Source organism: Gymnodraco acuticeps, unplaced genomic scaffold, assembly GCF_902827175.1.
Source record: "Gymnodraco acuticeps unplaced genomic scaffold, fGymAcu1.1, whole genome shotgun sequence".
Classification (NCBI taxonomy): Eukaryota; Metazoa; Chordata; class Actinopteri; order Perciformes; family Bathydraconidae; genus Gymnodraco; species Gymnodraco acuticeps.
The window spans coordinates 1,326,838-1,345,024 of NW_022991973.1; the positions used below are offsets into that span (position 1 = coordinate 1,326,838).

General features: G+C 40.5%; 1 protein-coding gene across 6 annotated transcripts in view; it reads right to left on the bottom strand.

Moving 5' to 3' along the window:
• The window catches only part of LOC117536136 (CUB and sushi domain-containing protein 3-like), a gene marked incomplete at its 5' end in the record, with an annotated part of 197,257 nt that overhangs the window by 129,562 nt on the left and 49,508 nt on the right, over positions 1-18,187 (bottom strand). For all 6 annotated transcript variants that reach the window (XM_034200881.1, XM_034200880.1, XM_034200879.1 and 3 more), the window contains 3 exon segments: positions 504-625; positions 13,755-13,879; positions 14,033-14,120. In XM_034200881.1, coding sequence (XP_034056772.1) covers positions 504-625; positions 13,755-13,879; positions 14,033-14,120 — 335 coding nt within the window.

Sequence of the window (18,187 nt, forward strand, 5' to 3'; positions counted from 1 at the left end):
ACGACAGAGCGGTCACCACAGTGACCCTGAGTGGAATAAGGAAGTGTCTCCTGAATACCAATCAGATTTCTCTTGGGAAATAGAGCGACCAATCCCAGCTTTTCATCTCACCTCCAGCCTACCTGAATTTGACAAAGAAGCCTATTTGGAAATAACACATTTTAGCTTTCACTGATGTCTTCTGAAACCAGACTTAGATGTGTTTTTTCTTACCAAGCAGACTATATTGCAATGATCTATCTAGTAGCTGCGACCTGGATGTTTGACGCACATTTGTCATGGCAGGGGTTTTACATTTGGATCCAAGAAAGTGCAGTTTTGAGTGTTTGTTGTTTGTTTAAGCAGTTCTAAAGAAAGCTGCCAGCAGAGTCAAGTCTTTTTGTAGAGGCAAGTTCCAGTCATAATAAATGCATCATGGTTGTGTTGGTCAATCAAAGTTAAATAACTTCAACAATTAAAATGTAGACACAGAGACAAAGAGGGAGAGAGTGAGGGAGATGTACCTTGTTTGGATTTGAGGCAGTAATAATCCACACACACTGTGCATTGCTCTCATATTGAATTGGGAAGTTAGGAGATGTGAAGGTTCCTGACGGCCCTTGAAGACTACTGCCACATGTCTTCACTGTGAAGAGAACAACAAAACAATAGCACTGTTATTAGTAGCCACTGTAGTGGTATTAGCAACATCATTTGTGTACTGTTGATTCACAGCACTACAGCAGAGAGACAATTACCTTTATAATTAAGGCATTATGTTTAGGCTTAGCCACACACTCTCAGAACAAATCCAACAGCGAAAAATAGTAAAGCTTGTGGATCAAAGCAGCAGTGTAGTAAATACAATTAAACGTGGAGCTAATACTATGATGAAAGTGTGGTGACGGACAGAGAAGGGAAGAGAAAAGATAAGTGCATACCAGAACAGAAAGAGGAGCAAAAGGTCAGAAAGATGTCAGTGACATCTCCCTGGACAGAAGTACTTAATTGGAAGCTATTGGCTGTGAAATACCACAGGATTAGATAGTATTGACACTCACCAGCAATTTAGTTTCGTATTCTATTGAAAGTAAACAGGTTACAGCTGGGTCAGAAGTTGTACAATGCTCAACTTACAGTAGATATCACAAGACAATGTTTAATGGCTTTCGTCAACTTGATCAATGAAGCGAGATTTGCCACGCAGAGCGGAAGAAGCTTATATATGTATGTCAATATAAATTCATACACATTCAGAGACACTAACTCTGAAGCTACAATCAGTGGGGTGTTAAAAAATGACACATGGTAGTTGTTGGACACACCAGCCAAGCCTCTATTAGGCTGTGTGTTCTGACTAGATGTGATAGAGGACCTGCTTGTCTGTCCTTGGGTCGTGCTGTTAGAGTTGGGAGGTAATTTTCTGGTTGGTTTGAAGCAGTGTTTGTTCCTTAATTAGTTTGTTCAGCGGAAGGCCACGGGAAACCGTACAGTGAACAGACACACACACAACAATAATCACATACGGTTGAATGCTCATGTGGTCACATTTTACAAACAAGCACATGAAGTGACACATACTGTGAAGACAAGAGACACTCAACAATGCAAAGCAGTAGGCTTGCATGCACACACATTTAGCAGTTTCACACTGGCAAATGAAAGAACATTTACAACGACATGCATACAAACATAATTCCCACATTTACATTCATACAACAATGCATAGTTTCAAGCACCAGAAAAAGTACTACTGTGATTTAGTGGTTAGAATTGGGGGCAGGTGAAAGAATCATACTGCAGTGTGTTTGGGATGTTTTTGGATGTAAGGTGGTGTCCGTGTGGTGCTGCAAGAGTGTCAGAACAAGTACAAGACCCCCTTAGAGACTCCCTATACCTCTCTAAGCTGTCTCTCTGTATCCTGGATCGCTGCCGAGTTCCCCCTGACTGAACCCTGGTGATGCTTGTTTCTATAACTCTCAATGCATCTTCAGGTGACCTTCTCTTGTTCAGCTCACTGCAATTTATAAAGTGATAGATACATAGAGATGAAGTGTGTGTGTGTGTGTGTGTGTGTGTGTGTGTGTTTCTGTTGCACATGAACAAATACTCATCTGCATGAGTGTGTGCCTGTGTAAGACGGTGTGTATGTGTGTGCGTTGACAGCTCAATCAGCGTGGCCTGAACGAATGGCGATCTGATCACCGTGCCAACAGCAGAGTGGGCACGGTGTTGCTATAGCGAAAGTGCAGAGAGAGTTATCACCGGAATTACCCGACGAGCTAACATCTCATAATTTATATTATTCCACCCGTATCTTTGCCTCTCCTTGAATCTGTCTGTCTCTCTGTAGTTCACTCGCCTTTTATTCATCAGCCAGTGTACGTACTTCATGATTTACAGTTCACTCTATCACTCGCTCTACTTGTCTTTCTATCTCTCCTCATATATACTTTTCTTTATGTCCCTTTCTGCTTGTATATTCTGTATTTTAAACTCATCAGAGATGGACTTTTTAGGTACGTTTTTGAAGCACTTTTTTATGCTATCTTATATTACTACCTCACAACTTCCAGAGTATAAGATAATAAAAGGTGATACATGTATATCTATGTTAACTGAACTCCCCAACATGATATCACCTTATTAAATGGCTAACCTCCCTTATAGTGTTAATAGTGGTTAACAATTGCCTAATCCACACAGAGAGACTAGCATTCATTTAGATTTTTCTTTGTAACAACCTACCATGTCCAAATAACTATATATGCCTCTTGAGCTGCTAAATTCTCTGTTATTCAGCTGGTTGCTTCAGTTTTGTGTTCACACTGGTTTACAGTTTTTTTTTTGTCAAAACTTGTACAAAAACAAAATGGCATTGCTTGAAATGTGGTTGATGTGAGCTTAACTATGTCACTGTGTCTCTCTTTCTCCATTTATGTCTCTCTCTCATCATTATTACTATTGGCAAAGGGGATAGGGGGCTTAAAGCCAAAAGGGCCACACTATCATTGAAGCGACTATTAATTCTAGATGAAATAAAAAATGTTGGTGAGCTGAGCTCTATCTGTTACTAAAAGCATATTGTTGGAATCACCAGGGAGATTAACTGAATGCTCGAGGCAGGAAATGCAGTGTGTGTGTGTGTGTGTGTGTGTGTGTGTGTGTGTGTGTGTGTGTGTGTGTGTGTGTGTGTGTGTGTGTGTGTGTGTGTGTGTGTTTGTGCGTCTGTGTAACGATATAGCCTCTTTTAAGTTGTATACAACCAGATAAACTAGATTCCCTTAGGATTCTCACTTTATCTTTCTCTCTAACACACACACTCATATAAACTGTTGGGATGCGGACCAAAATGGGATGATGTTTCCGGCAACGATCACATTGCCAAAGCCTTTAGTGTAGCTCCAATGCCCTTGCTCGCAGTTCTCCAAACTTTCATATTATGGCTTCAGAGCATAATAATCACTGATAAGTCTGCAGGGGAAATGTTTATTTGTCTTTAAATTCTTAACGCTGTTCAAAAAATGTTCTCCTGTCTGGCATGGAAAGATTTTGTTTTGTACAGTCTGATCTCTGCCTCTCACTAGAGTCTATAACTGCTGTTTTCTCAGCCTGATGCCCTTTGTGGTGTGTGAGGTTGTTTGAGTTGTCCCCACAGTGGAGGGCTCAGGTTAAATCACCCATACAGAAATATCTGCTGAAGCATACCAAGGACACTTAACCCCTACCTGTTTCAGATTATCTGCCTGACCCTGCACCCCAACCAGTGAGCATAAACAGAATTGGGGGTGAGGTTAAGCAAACAAAATCAAATCATACGGATGAGTTTTCAAAAGTACACAATTCAAGGGCTTATTTGAAAATGGCATGCTTCTCAATGGGGAATGTCCTCTTGGTACAAATACATATTTTGACCCTGGGCTTGTTTGATTTTTTAAAGAACCTTCACACTTTTCGCCAATACCTTATTTTCTTTTGGTTTTGGAATATGCCTCGTTTCAAGTCATCTTTATACATTGAGAAAAAAGTTCAAGCCATCCATGCATAGACCTAGTATCTTCAGAGCGTATCAACTCAGGAATCAATCAATAGTGTGCATGTGTAACAGTCAGATGTAAATATGCAGTGGGGTTTATTTAATTTAATTTTGTATAATCACACAAATTCTGTGTTTTATATTATTTTATTCTGTGTTCTTCATTTTATTGAATGTTAAATACCTGGCAAGGTCGGAGATCAGTGGGCGGAACCTCTGAAGTGTGGTCGCTGTGCTCAGGAGTTTTTTTGTTGTGAGGACTTTCCCCCCTACTGTATATATTGTGTTCCTCACGTTTCCTCTTCCCTTTTCGTAAAATGTTCCATGTGAGAGGAGTCATTGTGAGGAATTGATATAAAACTGATCGTTTTATCTGTTGTCAGGTACGTGCCCTTTTCGTAAAATGTTCCATGTGAGAGGAGTCATTGTGAGTAATTGATATAAAACTGATCGCTTTATCTGTTGTCAGTGATTAAACAGAGATAGTCTCTCAACTTTACAATGGCTCGGGTCTCGTCCATTATCAACACAACGCAGAGACCGCTTAACCACACCGGTTACACATGATGACTGTGAGAGTGAGGTGATTTAAATTGTTGACTACATTGTCATTTCTTTATCAAATAACTTAATGATTAAAGTACATATGTTATCAACGGATTGTCTCTATAAAGGACATTTCTCGTTTCAATAAGTTTGACAAGGATGGTGTGTAACCAAAAGACATTCATTTTCTGTTAAAGCTGCTCAGCAATGGAACTCAATCCCACCTCCAATCAGAGACCAGACCACATTCACTTTATTTAAATCAAAACTCAAAATATGGTTAGTGAGGAATCAGCTCTGCCAACACTGACCCAATCTTCTGCTCCTTACAACCCACTGCCTGTGTTTTAACATGTTCTTTTGTTTTGTTTTATTTGTTTTGTTTTAATGTTCTGTATTTTAAATTGTTTTATTTAAGTATCCCAGCAGGCCCGGTTCCAGAACAAAATGACTTAGGGTGCATCTGATATTAGAGAGGGTGCAGTGGTAAAGTTCTATTTTTATAAGTGGGGAGTGGACCTAACACCCTCTAGGGCAGGGCTATTCAATTACACATTCAGTTGGGCCAGATTTTATAACTACAAAATTCAGCTGGGCCAGACATTCAGCGGCCTGTAAAAAGCGGGTAATGACACATTTTAAACCAACACATATTACTGCGATGAAAAACATGCCATTTTTATTCATTGTTCATCTAACTAAGGTATGTCAAAAAGTGCATACAAACACAACAAATTAGCATTAATTTAACAGAATCTGAAGAAAAAAAGTGCACAGTTGTAGCATTACATTTGTTTGCTTTAGAAGTCAAATATTCAGGTTATTTTTTTTTAACCAGGCACATCACAAAGTGCATTAACAAACAGTTAAAGAGCTCCAATGTAACAAAAAGAGGTAGTAGGCCTACTATTTTTTCACTTTTCAAGTAATAACAAAAAAATCATACGTTTTGGTCACATTTGACCCAGACACATTACAAAGTTCATTTAAATGAATACAAAAAGAACTGTCAAACCCTTCAGTGCACAAACCCATAACAAGGGATAAGGGTAACTAACATATGAATGAATACTACACTACACGTCTACTATAGTAAACTAGGTGCTTACTATCACCTCATTTGTGATTTGTCATCACTGACTTTCTCAATGGGAGAAGTGACATTTTTTGTTTTGAACAAGAGCAGTGATTTTTGGCTCATAGGATGTCAATGCAATCCTAAGACATTGGTGAAGAGTGCTGTCAGTCAGGGAGCAGCGAGTGCTACTTTTCTTTTAGTTAATGTGTGAAAAGCTTGATTCACATTTGTATGTTGATCCAAACATACTGAGCACACAGATCGCTACTTTCTGAACGTTAGGTATGGAGTCAGATTTACTGGGAAAAAAATCTGACTCTATATTATGGAGTCAGATTTGGGTCAATATTCTAGCACGTAAAACAAGCTACTCACGAGCGGAAAATGTGCTTTTACACGCGCATGAAATGACCCTCGCGCGCAGATTAAACCCCCGAGGCGGACTAAGCCGGCGAGTCGGGCGTCAGTGTCCACGACAGTGGCCGCGGGTAACGTAATGTCCCCATGATCTGAACTGTTATTACCTGCAGTAGATGCAGTGTTACTGCTGGCGATTAGGGCTGGTTGTTTTAACCATTTTCTGATGTCCATCACTGACTGCTGTGTAAGCACCTTGCAGATGACGAACACACAGCGGCACAGGTCACGCGCACCTGACATAATAACGTTACTTACCGTTTAAATTGACCAAATAAATGCAGCAGACATTATTAAACCACAATTACAATTTATTTTATTTCAACTAAATTATTCTATTATTATTATTATTATTACTATTATTATATATGTAATATTTTTCACTTTTCATTATTTATTTTTTTCCCTTTTTATTTTTTTTACTTTTCATTTTTCAAATGAGGGTGCATAACGACTCAACTGCACCCCCGTAGAACCGGGCCTGTATCCCAGTAATGTCTGTTGCATGTTTTAAATGTATTGTATTTACTTGTTTAAAATGAAATGTGTTTTAGGTTGACTTTTAAAATCTGTCCAGGGACTACAGATGAAAAATAGCCTCTTGCTAACTCTGGCACATTTACAGAAATGTTCATTAATGTGCACTGTCAAAATAAATTAAAGGTAAGCCAAAATGAAAGACTCAAATCATGATTTAGACAGGAAGGGTTAGGGGGTATCTTTTATTTCCGTACACAAATACAAATATTACTTGTCCAGCTATCAGATTCATTTTGTATTAAAGGTACCCTGTGTGTTGTTGAGTGTGTCAACATATTAGTACCAGCAAGTCTAGTAAATCTGAGTTTGGATGAATTTAAAAGTCAGAAAACGGATGAATGAGTCAAATACACTTCAGATTAAAAGTTGTTCGGCAGTGGCTCAGTCAGTAGGGGCTTGGACTGGGAGCTGTAGGGTTGCCGGTTCAAGTCCCCGACCAGACCTAAAATATTGAGTGTGGACTGCTACTTGGAGAGGTCCCAGTTCACCTCCTGCCCTGCCGCCCTTGAGCAAAGCACCGGACACCCCCCCCCCCAACTCCCATTGCTCCCTGGGCGCTGTACAATAGCTGCCCACTGCTCCTAATACTAGACTCCTGGTACTGGGATGGGTTAAAAGCAGAGAACACATTGCACTGTGTGCTCTGCATGTGTGACCATTAAAGAGGGTTTCATCCCTCCCAATTCTAAGTTAATGTGCTCACACTCAGCTATAGATCAGAGGCTTCTGCATGAAGGCCAAACTGCTCTAATAGGCTGCCTTCAGGAGAGGATAGACTGACCAATGGACACGGGGAATGATTGATGACATCATTAAACTGGCACACAGCGTTCCAACGGCTCTTGCTAGAGACCCCGTTTACACGAGGACGAAGCGGGTTGTATCTGCATAGTTTCTCTTGCGTATAGCCCTTTCGTTTACACAAGGACGTAACAAAACGATAGAAACGGACCCGCAAACGATAGAGGTGGGTGGACTACCGGAGAGATTTACAGCAGGAGCACACGCCGTCCACCGCGGAGAATAAACAGAATGGCAACCATGGCAACCATGCTCCGGGGTCTTCTTCGCTGCTTTTGGTGTATTTTGTGGCGGCAGCAGCGCCACTTACAGGCCTGGCATATGTACTACAGCGTTTCCAGCGGTGTCGTGTGAACGGACACGTTAAATTAATCGAATGCGTGTGAACTGTTAGAAATTAAAATCAATATTGATATGGTGTAATTTGAATTAAATACACTGTATTTAATTTAAATCAGTTTTATTCTGAAAAAACCGGAAGTTCTGAAAATTATTCATTTCCGGTTAGCATTAGCATGTGGCGAAATGCTACGTTTTCAAACCGTGAATTGAAGGTGAAATGGCGTGATGTTGTACCCTAAACACACAGGGTTTAACACTCATTTATTGACACTGAAATCACGTTTATTAGGGAATGTTTAAATAACCACAGACACCAGAATTATGTAATTTAGTAACAGAAAAAGGCAGGAATTGCATTGGACCCGCCCCCCACGACGCCGGCCAATAGGAGAAGACCTCAGATGACAACAGCAAGGGCAAGCCAATAATCGATCTCTCCTCTCCTGACCTGGGCTGACCAACATGGGGAGAGTGTCTCCGCTTGCAATTTCATTTGTACATCACCGCATATTTTGTGTAATTAAATGCTGTTAACTTTTATAAGCTTGCCTTGACTCTTTTCAGTATGTCCTGCACTCAGGGTTCAAGAATTGCAAACAGAACGGAAGACTTTTTTGAAAACGCATACACGCAAACGTTCCCGTGTAAATGGGGTCAGAGTCAGGGCTGTAATGGGTAGACACACTTATACACACACTGAGACAGTCATTTAGTTAAGTTGTTCTGGAGTGACTATACACTGACGTGTCTTTCCTGATTTAAGTCAATATATGTGCATGTGTCTGTATCGGGTTGACATATAGCACCCTTCATTGAGTCAGTATATCCAGGCAGATCCTGTAACACACACACACACACACACACACACACACACACACACACACACACACACACACACACACACACACACACACACACACACACACACACACACACACACACACACACACAGTTGGCTTCATGGCCTTGCCATCTGTCCGTTAACCAAGGTGCCACATGGACTCTCTTTCTCTCTCTGCGTCTCTCTCTACCATGAATTGTGGTGGAAGTGGACAAAAGGACACTGTTATTTGATTGAAGTTTTTGTAGTTTATTTGTATTTAGTTTGGAATTGTTTTATTGTGTTTGACAAAGTGATACCACTATGTGTCTCTCTCTTGTTATTTGCATCTGTCTCTTTTTATTGGTTCACTGTTGTGACATAAAGGGCACACTTTCACAACACATTTATTTAGTTTTCTCACGTATGTTCCAAATGACACATTTAGCTGTATTTAAGTGTTTTGACAGAGTTGACCCTTTAATAAGTCATTTGGCTTGATGCTTCCTGACAGATTGCCTCTCTCCCAATGCTATTCATGAGTATTCACTTTAGCTATTGGCTGGTCTGTGTGTAAAGGTCAAATGTGAATTATGTTGAGCTATACACAGCCTTTCTTTCATCACCTTTTTCTCAAGAGATTTAAACAACAGGCTAAATAAAGACACTGCATCAGAGAACCTGTTTTGTTGATAACCTGAACATGTAATGAAACACAATTATGGCTGCTATGCTCTTCACTCAGAAGCGTACCTGTTGAACTCATTCAAAAATTGAATCTTTTTTTCATACATACGTGAAGCCAGTAGAGTTGCAAACATATACATATTTCTGCTTTTGCGTCTGCTTGGTAATTTGGTGGATAAAAGTGAACACACGAGGGTGGGTGAAGTGGTGCTGCTCAGGTTGTGGTCATGCAGATGCAGCTTTTTTATTTTGCTGGCCAACACATTTTGTAATAAAATGAGCTCAGACCTCTTCAAACATACCTTAATTATACTTTCTATCAAAAAAGATACTCAACCTCTGTAGTTTTCCACTTATGCTTGAGTTGTGAGTAGCACCTGTCTCATGTTGTTAGTCGAATACCATTTAGTCAACATAAACACAGTCTTACTAACATTTGACTGTACATTAAGTTACTCACTGTACTTGTATCTGAACTTGACAGATATCCTTCAGAAATAAAATCTTTGCAGCATTATGCATGATCAGGTATTTTTGGTGTCTTCAGCGTCTCTGTTAAACTTCAAAAGATTAGGGGTTAGGGGGTTAGCATTTATTGGTGCTGTTTAATCCTAGGACGGTTTTCTCTTAGAAAGCTGCTGATCAAAAACAGAACAAAAGATGAGTTGAGGTCTGGCCATTACTGAGCTCCAACATCACCATATATGCTTATACTAGAGTATTGTGCTAACAACGTGGTCCTTCTATAGCTCCCCTCCCAGATCCTGCTGTGTTTGCTGTTGTGGTTCACATAATCGTATAGATTAACTTGAATTCATTGTAAAAGAGCATGCCAAGAAAATCCCAGAGATGTGAAAGTAAAGTCTAATGAAATGAATGGTAAGAGCAACAGACTCATTTAAGAAAACTGCTACGTTGATTCTACTCATGGTATATCATCTTTGCACTGGCAACTATCTTGCCTCTGAGGCGTTTTTACATTCAGCATTTAAATATTGGATTTTTGTCCCTAAGGGAAAACTGAATTTTTTCAACATGTTTAAAAATAGAGAAGCAGTCTCTATCGTCTGTTAAACTAAGCCACCATCACAGACACATCCTATTTCAAGCTGTACATGTATATTTACAATGTTTACAGTAGCAAAGTGTTGTTGGTTTTTCCTTTTTGTTGTCTTTTTTTGGAGATCTTGGCATATATCTAAAAAATAAAGCCGTGGTAGTGTTGTCAAAAATATATGATTCCAGTGTTACATGAATCCTGTCCTTCAAGCAACCTCAATGCGGTTATCCTGGGATTTCTGGGATTTCTGAAGATGGATGTCTTGTGTTTCACCAAAGTAGGACAGAGTTGTACTTCAAAACAATGGCACTCGGCAGTACTTGCATGAGCAGAATATTATATTTTAACAATATTCTCTCAACAAGCTTCAATTGTGGATACTTTAATAGCATTCATAGTAAATGGTAGACTTGTCAACGTTGATCAACGCATATCATGAAAAGTGTTTTCTATTGTTTTAGCATAGGCTTGGATTCATTGAGTTATACAGATTGTACCATGGGACTATGCTGGAGTAACTGCCCTCAATGGGCTTTGAGTTTGTTAAAATAACAGATCAACTAGCGCAGTCACTAGTTACTTAGCAACAACCATGGAGCAGGATGGTGCACTTTGTCAGGGCTTTATCAAAAAAGTGTCTCACCGAACAATTGTTTGAGCTTTAAATACTTGCAATGCGTTTTAAATCAGAATTACTGTAACTCATGCTACTCCGAAGCTACAGTATATCTGTGAAAGTGTCCCACTCTGTCTGTATAACTTTCCTTCAAAGTTCTCTGCTGACGGAGGGCTAATGGCTCTGCCTCCCAGGGATAGAGGTCATTATTTTCAACCATTCCGTTTCAGGGGACAACATCAGTGACTTTGATGTCATTTGCAGTCTCCCTTTGGGGAGGCTTAGCCCATTATCACATGCAGGTAAACGTGAGACTTGATTGGATTAATGTCAGACGCTATATTTAATTGCTCATTAAAACGTATTTAGTGATGATGAGTCCCTAACAGCCATTAACAATCTTAAAGAGCCAATCAGAGGGTATCAGCACTATAATATCCATGATAATGAGTTGGTTAATAAGGTTGATTGGCAGGGACCAATCACAGCCCAAGTGACACTGCCAAATCCTTACTCCATTGGCCAGGTTACATCCTGCCGTCTTAACAAGGATCTGAGCTGTCACGCTAACAAAAGCTTAACAAAGGTCTGTCCCCCTGTGGGCCGCTGCAATATTGAATGCTTGTGTTGGACTGTGTCCTTTACCCAGCAGCCAAGAGTGCAGGATCCACGGATGGCAGCACTGAGCAAGGTTTTGGTTCCTTTAAATCATGCTAACTTATGTTTCCTCACGCCTTCTCTCCTGCAGAGTTCCAGAAATTGTTCCCCTTCTGCTATCTGTTAGGATCTTTTGAGGTTCCCTTCCGCTATCTCCTATGATCCCTTAAATGCACCACAGGGAGATGAGGAGTGAGGAGAGAGAAGTCTCCTCAAAGACTCATGGAGTGAGGAAACAAAGTATCCTACACAGATATGTTTAACCCATTGATTGTGGTTTAACCATGTGGCACACAGTTTGAAAAACATCATACAGTAAGTAACTGATTTCAGATTTAGCTGCTCCTTCTCCTCGATCCCAGCATTTGTATATCCTTGCTGGGAAGAGCTAAGACTCATGAAGACACGCAAGTGAATGAAGCTAGGACACATGTTAGCACAAACTATTCCCAGGGTGCTATAGAAAAAAAGCATTCATTTCTAAAGCAATAACTATCCCATCACAAAACCATCATTCAGGTCTGACTGATTTAGTGTCCTCTTAAAGTTCGGTCCTACACTAAGATTCAAATGGAGAAATGTTCTTCGAGGAGTTATATTCATAATACTTTAAATCTGTTTTTCAGAAATGTCACCCGGCTGCACAAAAGTCTAGCTGGTGTTCATATGCTAATGTCTTGTGATGGATATGGTGAGTTTTACTTTTGCAAAGGCTATAATTTAAGCAGAAAGTAGGTGTGACATTTTTCAGATGTTCTCTGCCCCTCTTCCTCTCCTCCTTCTGTTCCCGGTCCTCACTTTTTTATATCTGTGATTATTAGTTAGGAGAAAAAGTTCTCTGTCCTTCTCTCTTACACACACACAAAGACCCACACCCAGTGAATATTGGTTTTTATGTTAAAGTATGTGTCTCCAGCCAGAGTGTGAAGCCTAGTGAAGGCAGACATGACAAACGACTTTGGCATTTAACATGACAGACGCCCTCTCTCTCCCCCCATGTCCCTCTCTCTCTCCCCCTGTCCCCCTCTCTCTCCCCCTGTCCTGCTCCCTCTATTCATGCGCGTGTGGGCCGATGAGAGTGTGTGTTGGAGATTAAACCCATGGCAGACACAAAACCGGAACCAGTACGGGAAAGTTGAATAATGAAAACATGTTATTCATCAGAGTACTAAAAGTGCATTTTGAAAAATGTACCCCTGTCCCCATGTATTGTTTTATTGAGCAATATTGATATGGTGCAAAGTAGTGTTCATCGGCAGTATATTTTGTCTTTTTGAAAAAGGGTGTAATTTTGGGTCTTGAACTAATCACTAATATAATTCCCCCGGAAGAAGCATACAACTGCAGCATGTTGGTGCAAACCTTGGATTATAGAGTGTTTTGATTCAGAAGTGTATAGCCAGAGGCTTGTAACCAAATTGGGATTTTTTTTCTACTGCAAACTCAAAAATACAAACTCTTTCTGAAGAAGGGCCAAGGTAACACACCCTTCCATCCTTACTATGGCATTTTCCACTTGATTGACATACAGGTAAGCCAGTCTGAGATCTCATATTTTCTAACACGCATTTCACCACGAATGCACGGTCAACCGCGCCAGCTGCAAATCACCGGTGAGCTGATTACCTAGTTAGCCTTCCAATTTATACAATTCTACTAAAGAAAGGGTATAAAATTGACGTAATGACCAACAATGTACTGAGTTGTATTGTGCCATACGGGTTCATGCATTTATGCAAGGTACACCAACACAAGGTATACTCAGTATATATATAAATAAATATATGTTTAGCATTCTTAATGTAGGTAGACAGATCCTCCCTACACGCAGATCACGAAGACTGCGTGGGCCCTCACCTCGCGGAGGGGGCCTCACCTCCTCATTTGAAGCGCAAATGCGATTCAATTAGTGTAAGCACGCCACAGTTTCTCCACCGCTGCAAGGTTCCGGTGCTCGTAGTCCCCCCCACTCGCGACACGGAGGGCCTCACCACATAACTTTGGGCAGGGGCAGCCCTGTAGGTAGATCACTTTGACTTGGTCATTTTAAAAGTAGCTCCCAAGCTGAAAAAGTGTGGGCACCCCTGCTAGTGTTTTCTTACCTTCACATAGTGCCTTTTTCTCCATCTGTATGTACAGTATGTTACTAAGATGTAATTCATTTGTATTTCTTACCTTTACAGACCGGTCTGTGGTCACTCCAGGCTGTGAAGACTTCCGCCACTCTCTGGCAGCTGATGGTTTTACTGCCCTGAAGAACATAGTCCTCTCCACAAGTGAACTGCACCACAGACTCAATGCTACACACACAAACACATAATCCACACACAAAGGGGACACAGAGTCAGACAAGAAAAGATATAGAGACACAATATTTGTGTAAATGCTCATACTCTACCTGCATGTGTGTGTATCTATATGTGAATACAAATATGCTTGTGTGAACATTGTACCTGAAATCGCTGCCATGCCGCTTTCCATTCTCTGGCTCTCCTGGGTCAGGGCAGGAGTTAGACGCATGTTTCACACCTCCTTCATTTACTACACAGAGAGACAGACAGGTAGAGAGCCAGGCACAGACAAGTTACTATTAGGCACAGACAAAGCAACCACTCTCCCTTGAGGGATATACGTCTGAACTGTCTGTCATTCTGGTTGTTGCACCAGACGTCTCCAGTTTTAGTTTAGTTTTTGGAAGCCTGCCTGCCTGGTCACTTTTCCACTTTAGAGGGGGCAGAAACAGGTGGAAGGAGAAACACGTACAGAGCAGGCGATAAAGGGACAGACGGGTTAGACAGAGAGTTAGGCAGACAGGGACAGCAGCACTACACTCCAAATACAATCCTTTTTTTAAAAAAAAATGTTTTATTGAGTCAGGCACAATGACTTTACATTTATACAGTCAATATTTTTATTTATTTTCCCCTATTTTTGCTAAGATAGATGCAAAGGTTATACTGTCTTTAGTTTTCCTCTTCAACATTCGGTGGCCAGGTAGTACTCCAAAAATGGCAGTTTCTGCACATGGTGTCAATACCACGTCCAAGGCCTCAGTAAGGTGTTTGAAAATACTTGTCCAGTATCCTTGTAGGCGAGGACAAGACCAAAACATATGAGTCATGTTTGCTGGTGACATGTGGCATCTGTTACAGGTATCCGTAACATTTGGGTATATTTTGGAGAGTTTAGAGTTGGTGTAATAGATACGGTGGACAACTTTTAGTTGTATAAGATTAAGCCTGGCACAGGACGTACACTGTCGCTAATGCGCCATCACAGACCTCATCATCTATAGCTTAGACTAGTTCCTCTTCCCAATCTGGTTTGATTTTACCAAGCGATGTTTCTGTGAGACGGGAAACATCATTTTGAAATCAAACCTTTTTCGATTGTTAGAGTGTCCAGAATTGAGTCAATTATTGAATCCGGAGGGATATTGGGGAATGAAGGGTTGTTTAGTTTAACCCAGTTTCAGACCTGGAAGTAGCGAAATAGATGAGTGCCTGGAAGGCAACATTTGTCAGAGTTGGCTAAAGCTACCGAAAACATTGTTAATGTAAAGGTCCCTTACTCTGATAAGACCTAATCTCTGCCACATAGAGAAGGCCCCATCAGTGTGAGGGGGGAGAAAGAGATGGTTGTTGCGAATGGGACTATGTATAGAGGATCCACAGAGTCCATGAGCCTTTCTGAATTGGGATCAAATTCTTAGGGTGGAAACAACAATCGGGTTATTCGAATATTGAGTTGGCCGGCTGGGTAATGTAGATGTAAGCAAAGCCAAGAGTGAGGTATTAGGACAGGATTTGGCTTCAAGCTCACACCAACTCAATGTTGGTTCCTTAGTCCATATAATTACTTTGTGGATATTGGCTGCCCAATAGTAGTGTCTTATATTTGGAAGTGCTAATCCTCCTGTAGATCTATGCCTTTGTAAAAGCTCTTTCCTAATTCTAGGAGTCTTCCCTTGCCATAAAAAAGAGGAGATTAGTGTGTCTATTTTACGAAAAAGTGATTTTGGTAGGAAGACTGGCAGACATTGAAAGAGGTACAGAAAGCGAGGGAGAACGTTCATTTTGATACAGTTTACCCTCCCAGCGATAGTTAAATGTAAATTATTCCACCTTTCCAAATCATATTTGAGCTTGTCAATTAGTGGTGGGACGTTATCTTTGTCCACTTATATTCACGCCTAAATACTTAAAATTACTCCTAGACATCTTGAAGGTGATGAGTCTATCGGGGATCTGAAGGGCCAGGTCATTTACGGGGAAACACTCACTCTTGGAAAAGTTTAGCTTGTACCCTGAGAAGGTTCCGAATCGGGTTAACATATCTATTATCTGAGGAATGGTAGATATAGGGTTAGAAATGAACAATAGTAAATCGTCAGCGTATAACGAGAGTATGTGTTCTGAAACATATCTGGTAATTCCTTGTGTAAAGCTGGCCGATTTAAGCGCAATTGATAGGGGTTCGATTGCCATGGCGAATAGTAACGGGCTTAGAGGGCAACCCTGGCGAGTACCTCTACCTAGTGTAAAATATTGAGAACTTATCCCGTTAGTATTCACTGAAGCCTTGGGTGAAGAGTATAACAATGCTATCCACGACACAAATTTGGATCCGAGGCTGAACCTCTTAAGGACCTCAAATAGAAAGCCCCACTCCACCCTGTCGAACGCTTTCTCTGCATCCAATGAGACCACCACCTCTGGTGTCTCCTTGGATGCAGGAGAGAGGAGGATGTTGAGAAGGAGTGTTGGCCTTTCATAAATCCAGTTTGGTCTAATGATGTTTGGCGTGACTGATTCAAGGCGCATGGCTAGTATTTTAGCCAGGATCTTATAGTCCGCATTCAGAAGGGAGATGTCTGTTTCATGCAGCAGCTGATCCAGTAATGAGTGACCCGGCCGACAGTAAAAATAAACATATTTATAACTAGTTTAGGTAGTTTGAGAGGTATCTCCGTCCTGTCAGATTAGACTTCACTCGCGTTTATGTCCATATCGAGAGAAAGATAAATAATCTGAATTCAGTGTGCAGTTTACTTTGACGTGAGCAGCATAGGTGGGGAGAGGCGGGGCTATTGCCTCATTATCATTATTATTACCTCATCATTATCAGAAAATGATCGCATAGGGCGTACACACGGAGCCGTTGGACCCCCCAGAGCGTTGCGTATGCCGTTCTATCCACCTTGGGACCCGTTATCGTTTCCGCAGTCGTTTAGTGCCGTATTCGGTCATCCTCGTGTGGCCGAACGGTCTATATGACACTAAACAGTAACGCAAACGACCGTTTTCGTCCTTGTGTTGGCGGGGCCCACTTGACATTAACACTCACACAGACAACAGATGGACCTGTACAAATACTGCAACATCACAACACGATGCATCTGTGCTCTGTCTCTCTCTCTTATACATTACTGCTGTTGAGAGTAAATGTATGTACAGTATATTTTCTTTCTTTCTTTCCTGACCTGTCTTTGGTATTTTTAATCTTTACCTGTCACTCACATTTCTCCTTCCTCCCTCTATATAAATAACCCCACAGCTATATTTTATTGGCTTTCCTGAAATGACACTACTGTACAGAATTGTTGATTTCCATAACCTCAGACCTATTCGTAGTCTACTTTTTTCTTTAAGCATTACTTTTGAAAACTTTGAAGAACATAGCTGTTGGGTTAACTTTGAGCAATGTGTTTGTGTGTAGGTGAGCAAATAGGCAAAAAGGTTATGTGCCTTAGTATTGCTGTAAGCTAATGCAACACATAAATAACTGTATTCCCTTCCAACAGCTTTTCCAATTTAGCTCAAAACACACTTTATATTCAAAACATTTGTCAATGTTTGTTTAATGTTCTTTTATTTTTAATTTCCTACTGAAAGGGATGTGTCAAGTTCCACAGAGCAGTTTGTTAAAAATTGGCTAACAACAAAATGATGAAAGTATTACAGCATCTTTATGAGTTTTGGTACATTAATGTCCTTTTTTCTCAATTTAACGCCCCACTTGATGGTATTTTTTGAATGTCTTAATTAGTTAATACGGAAGAGGATTAGGGCCACATGATTTTTTTTTGGGAGGATTTGAAAAAAAAAAAACGTTTTTTTTTGTTCTGAGAAAAAAATCAGAATTCTGACTTTAATCTCAGAATTCTGACTTTTTTCTCAGAATCCTTGCCGTGGATTGAAGCCCTATTCGCGGGGACGCGCAAAGGTGACGTCATCGCCTGTATTGAGCGTTCGCCGTTTTCTAAGCTTTTTTCACCCTTTTCAAAGCTTTTTTCTCTCTTTTGAGTGATATATCAGATTAAACAGCAAACGGCTGAATAAATAATGTGCATACAATTGCGAGGAGGCTCGTTTTAAGGACACGTTTCTCAGATCTGTCACAATCTTCGTATTGGAATAAACTTACGTTTTTGAGTGTATAGTACTCTGTTATATTCCTCCTTCCTACAGAACAGACAATGACAGGATAATATGTGATTTGTCAGTATAGTCCTATTTCTTAAAACCTTCTCTGTTGTTTAAGTGTCTGATAACCACGAATAGTAAGCAATGATATAACAGTAATGATCACATATGATCATGTCAGAC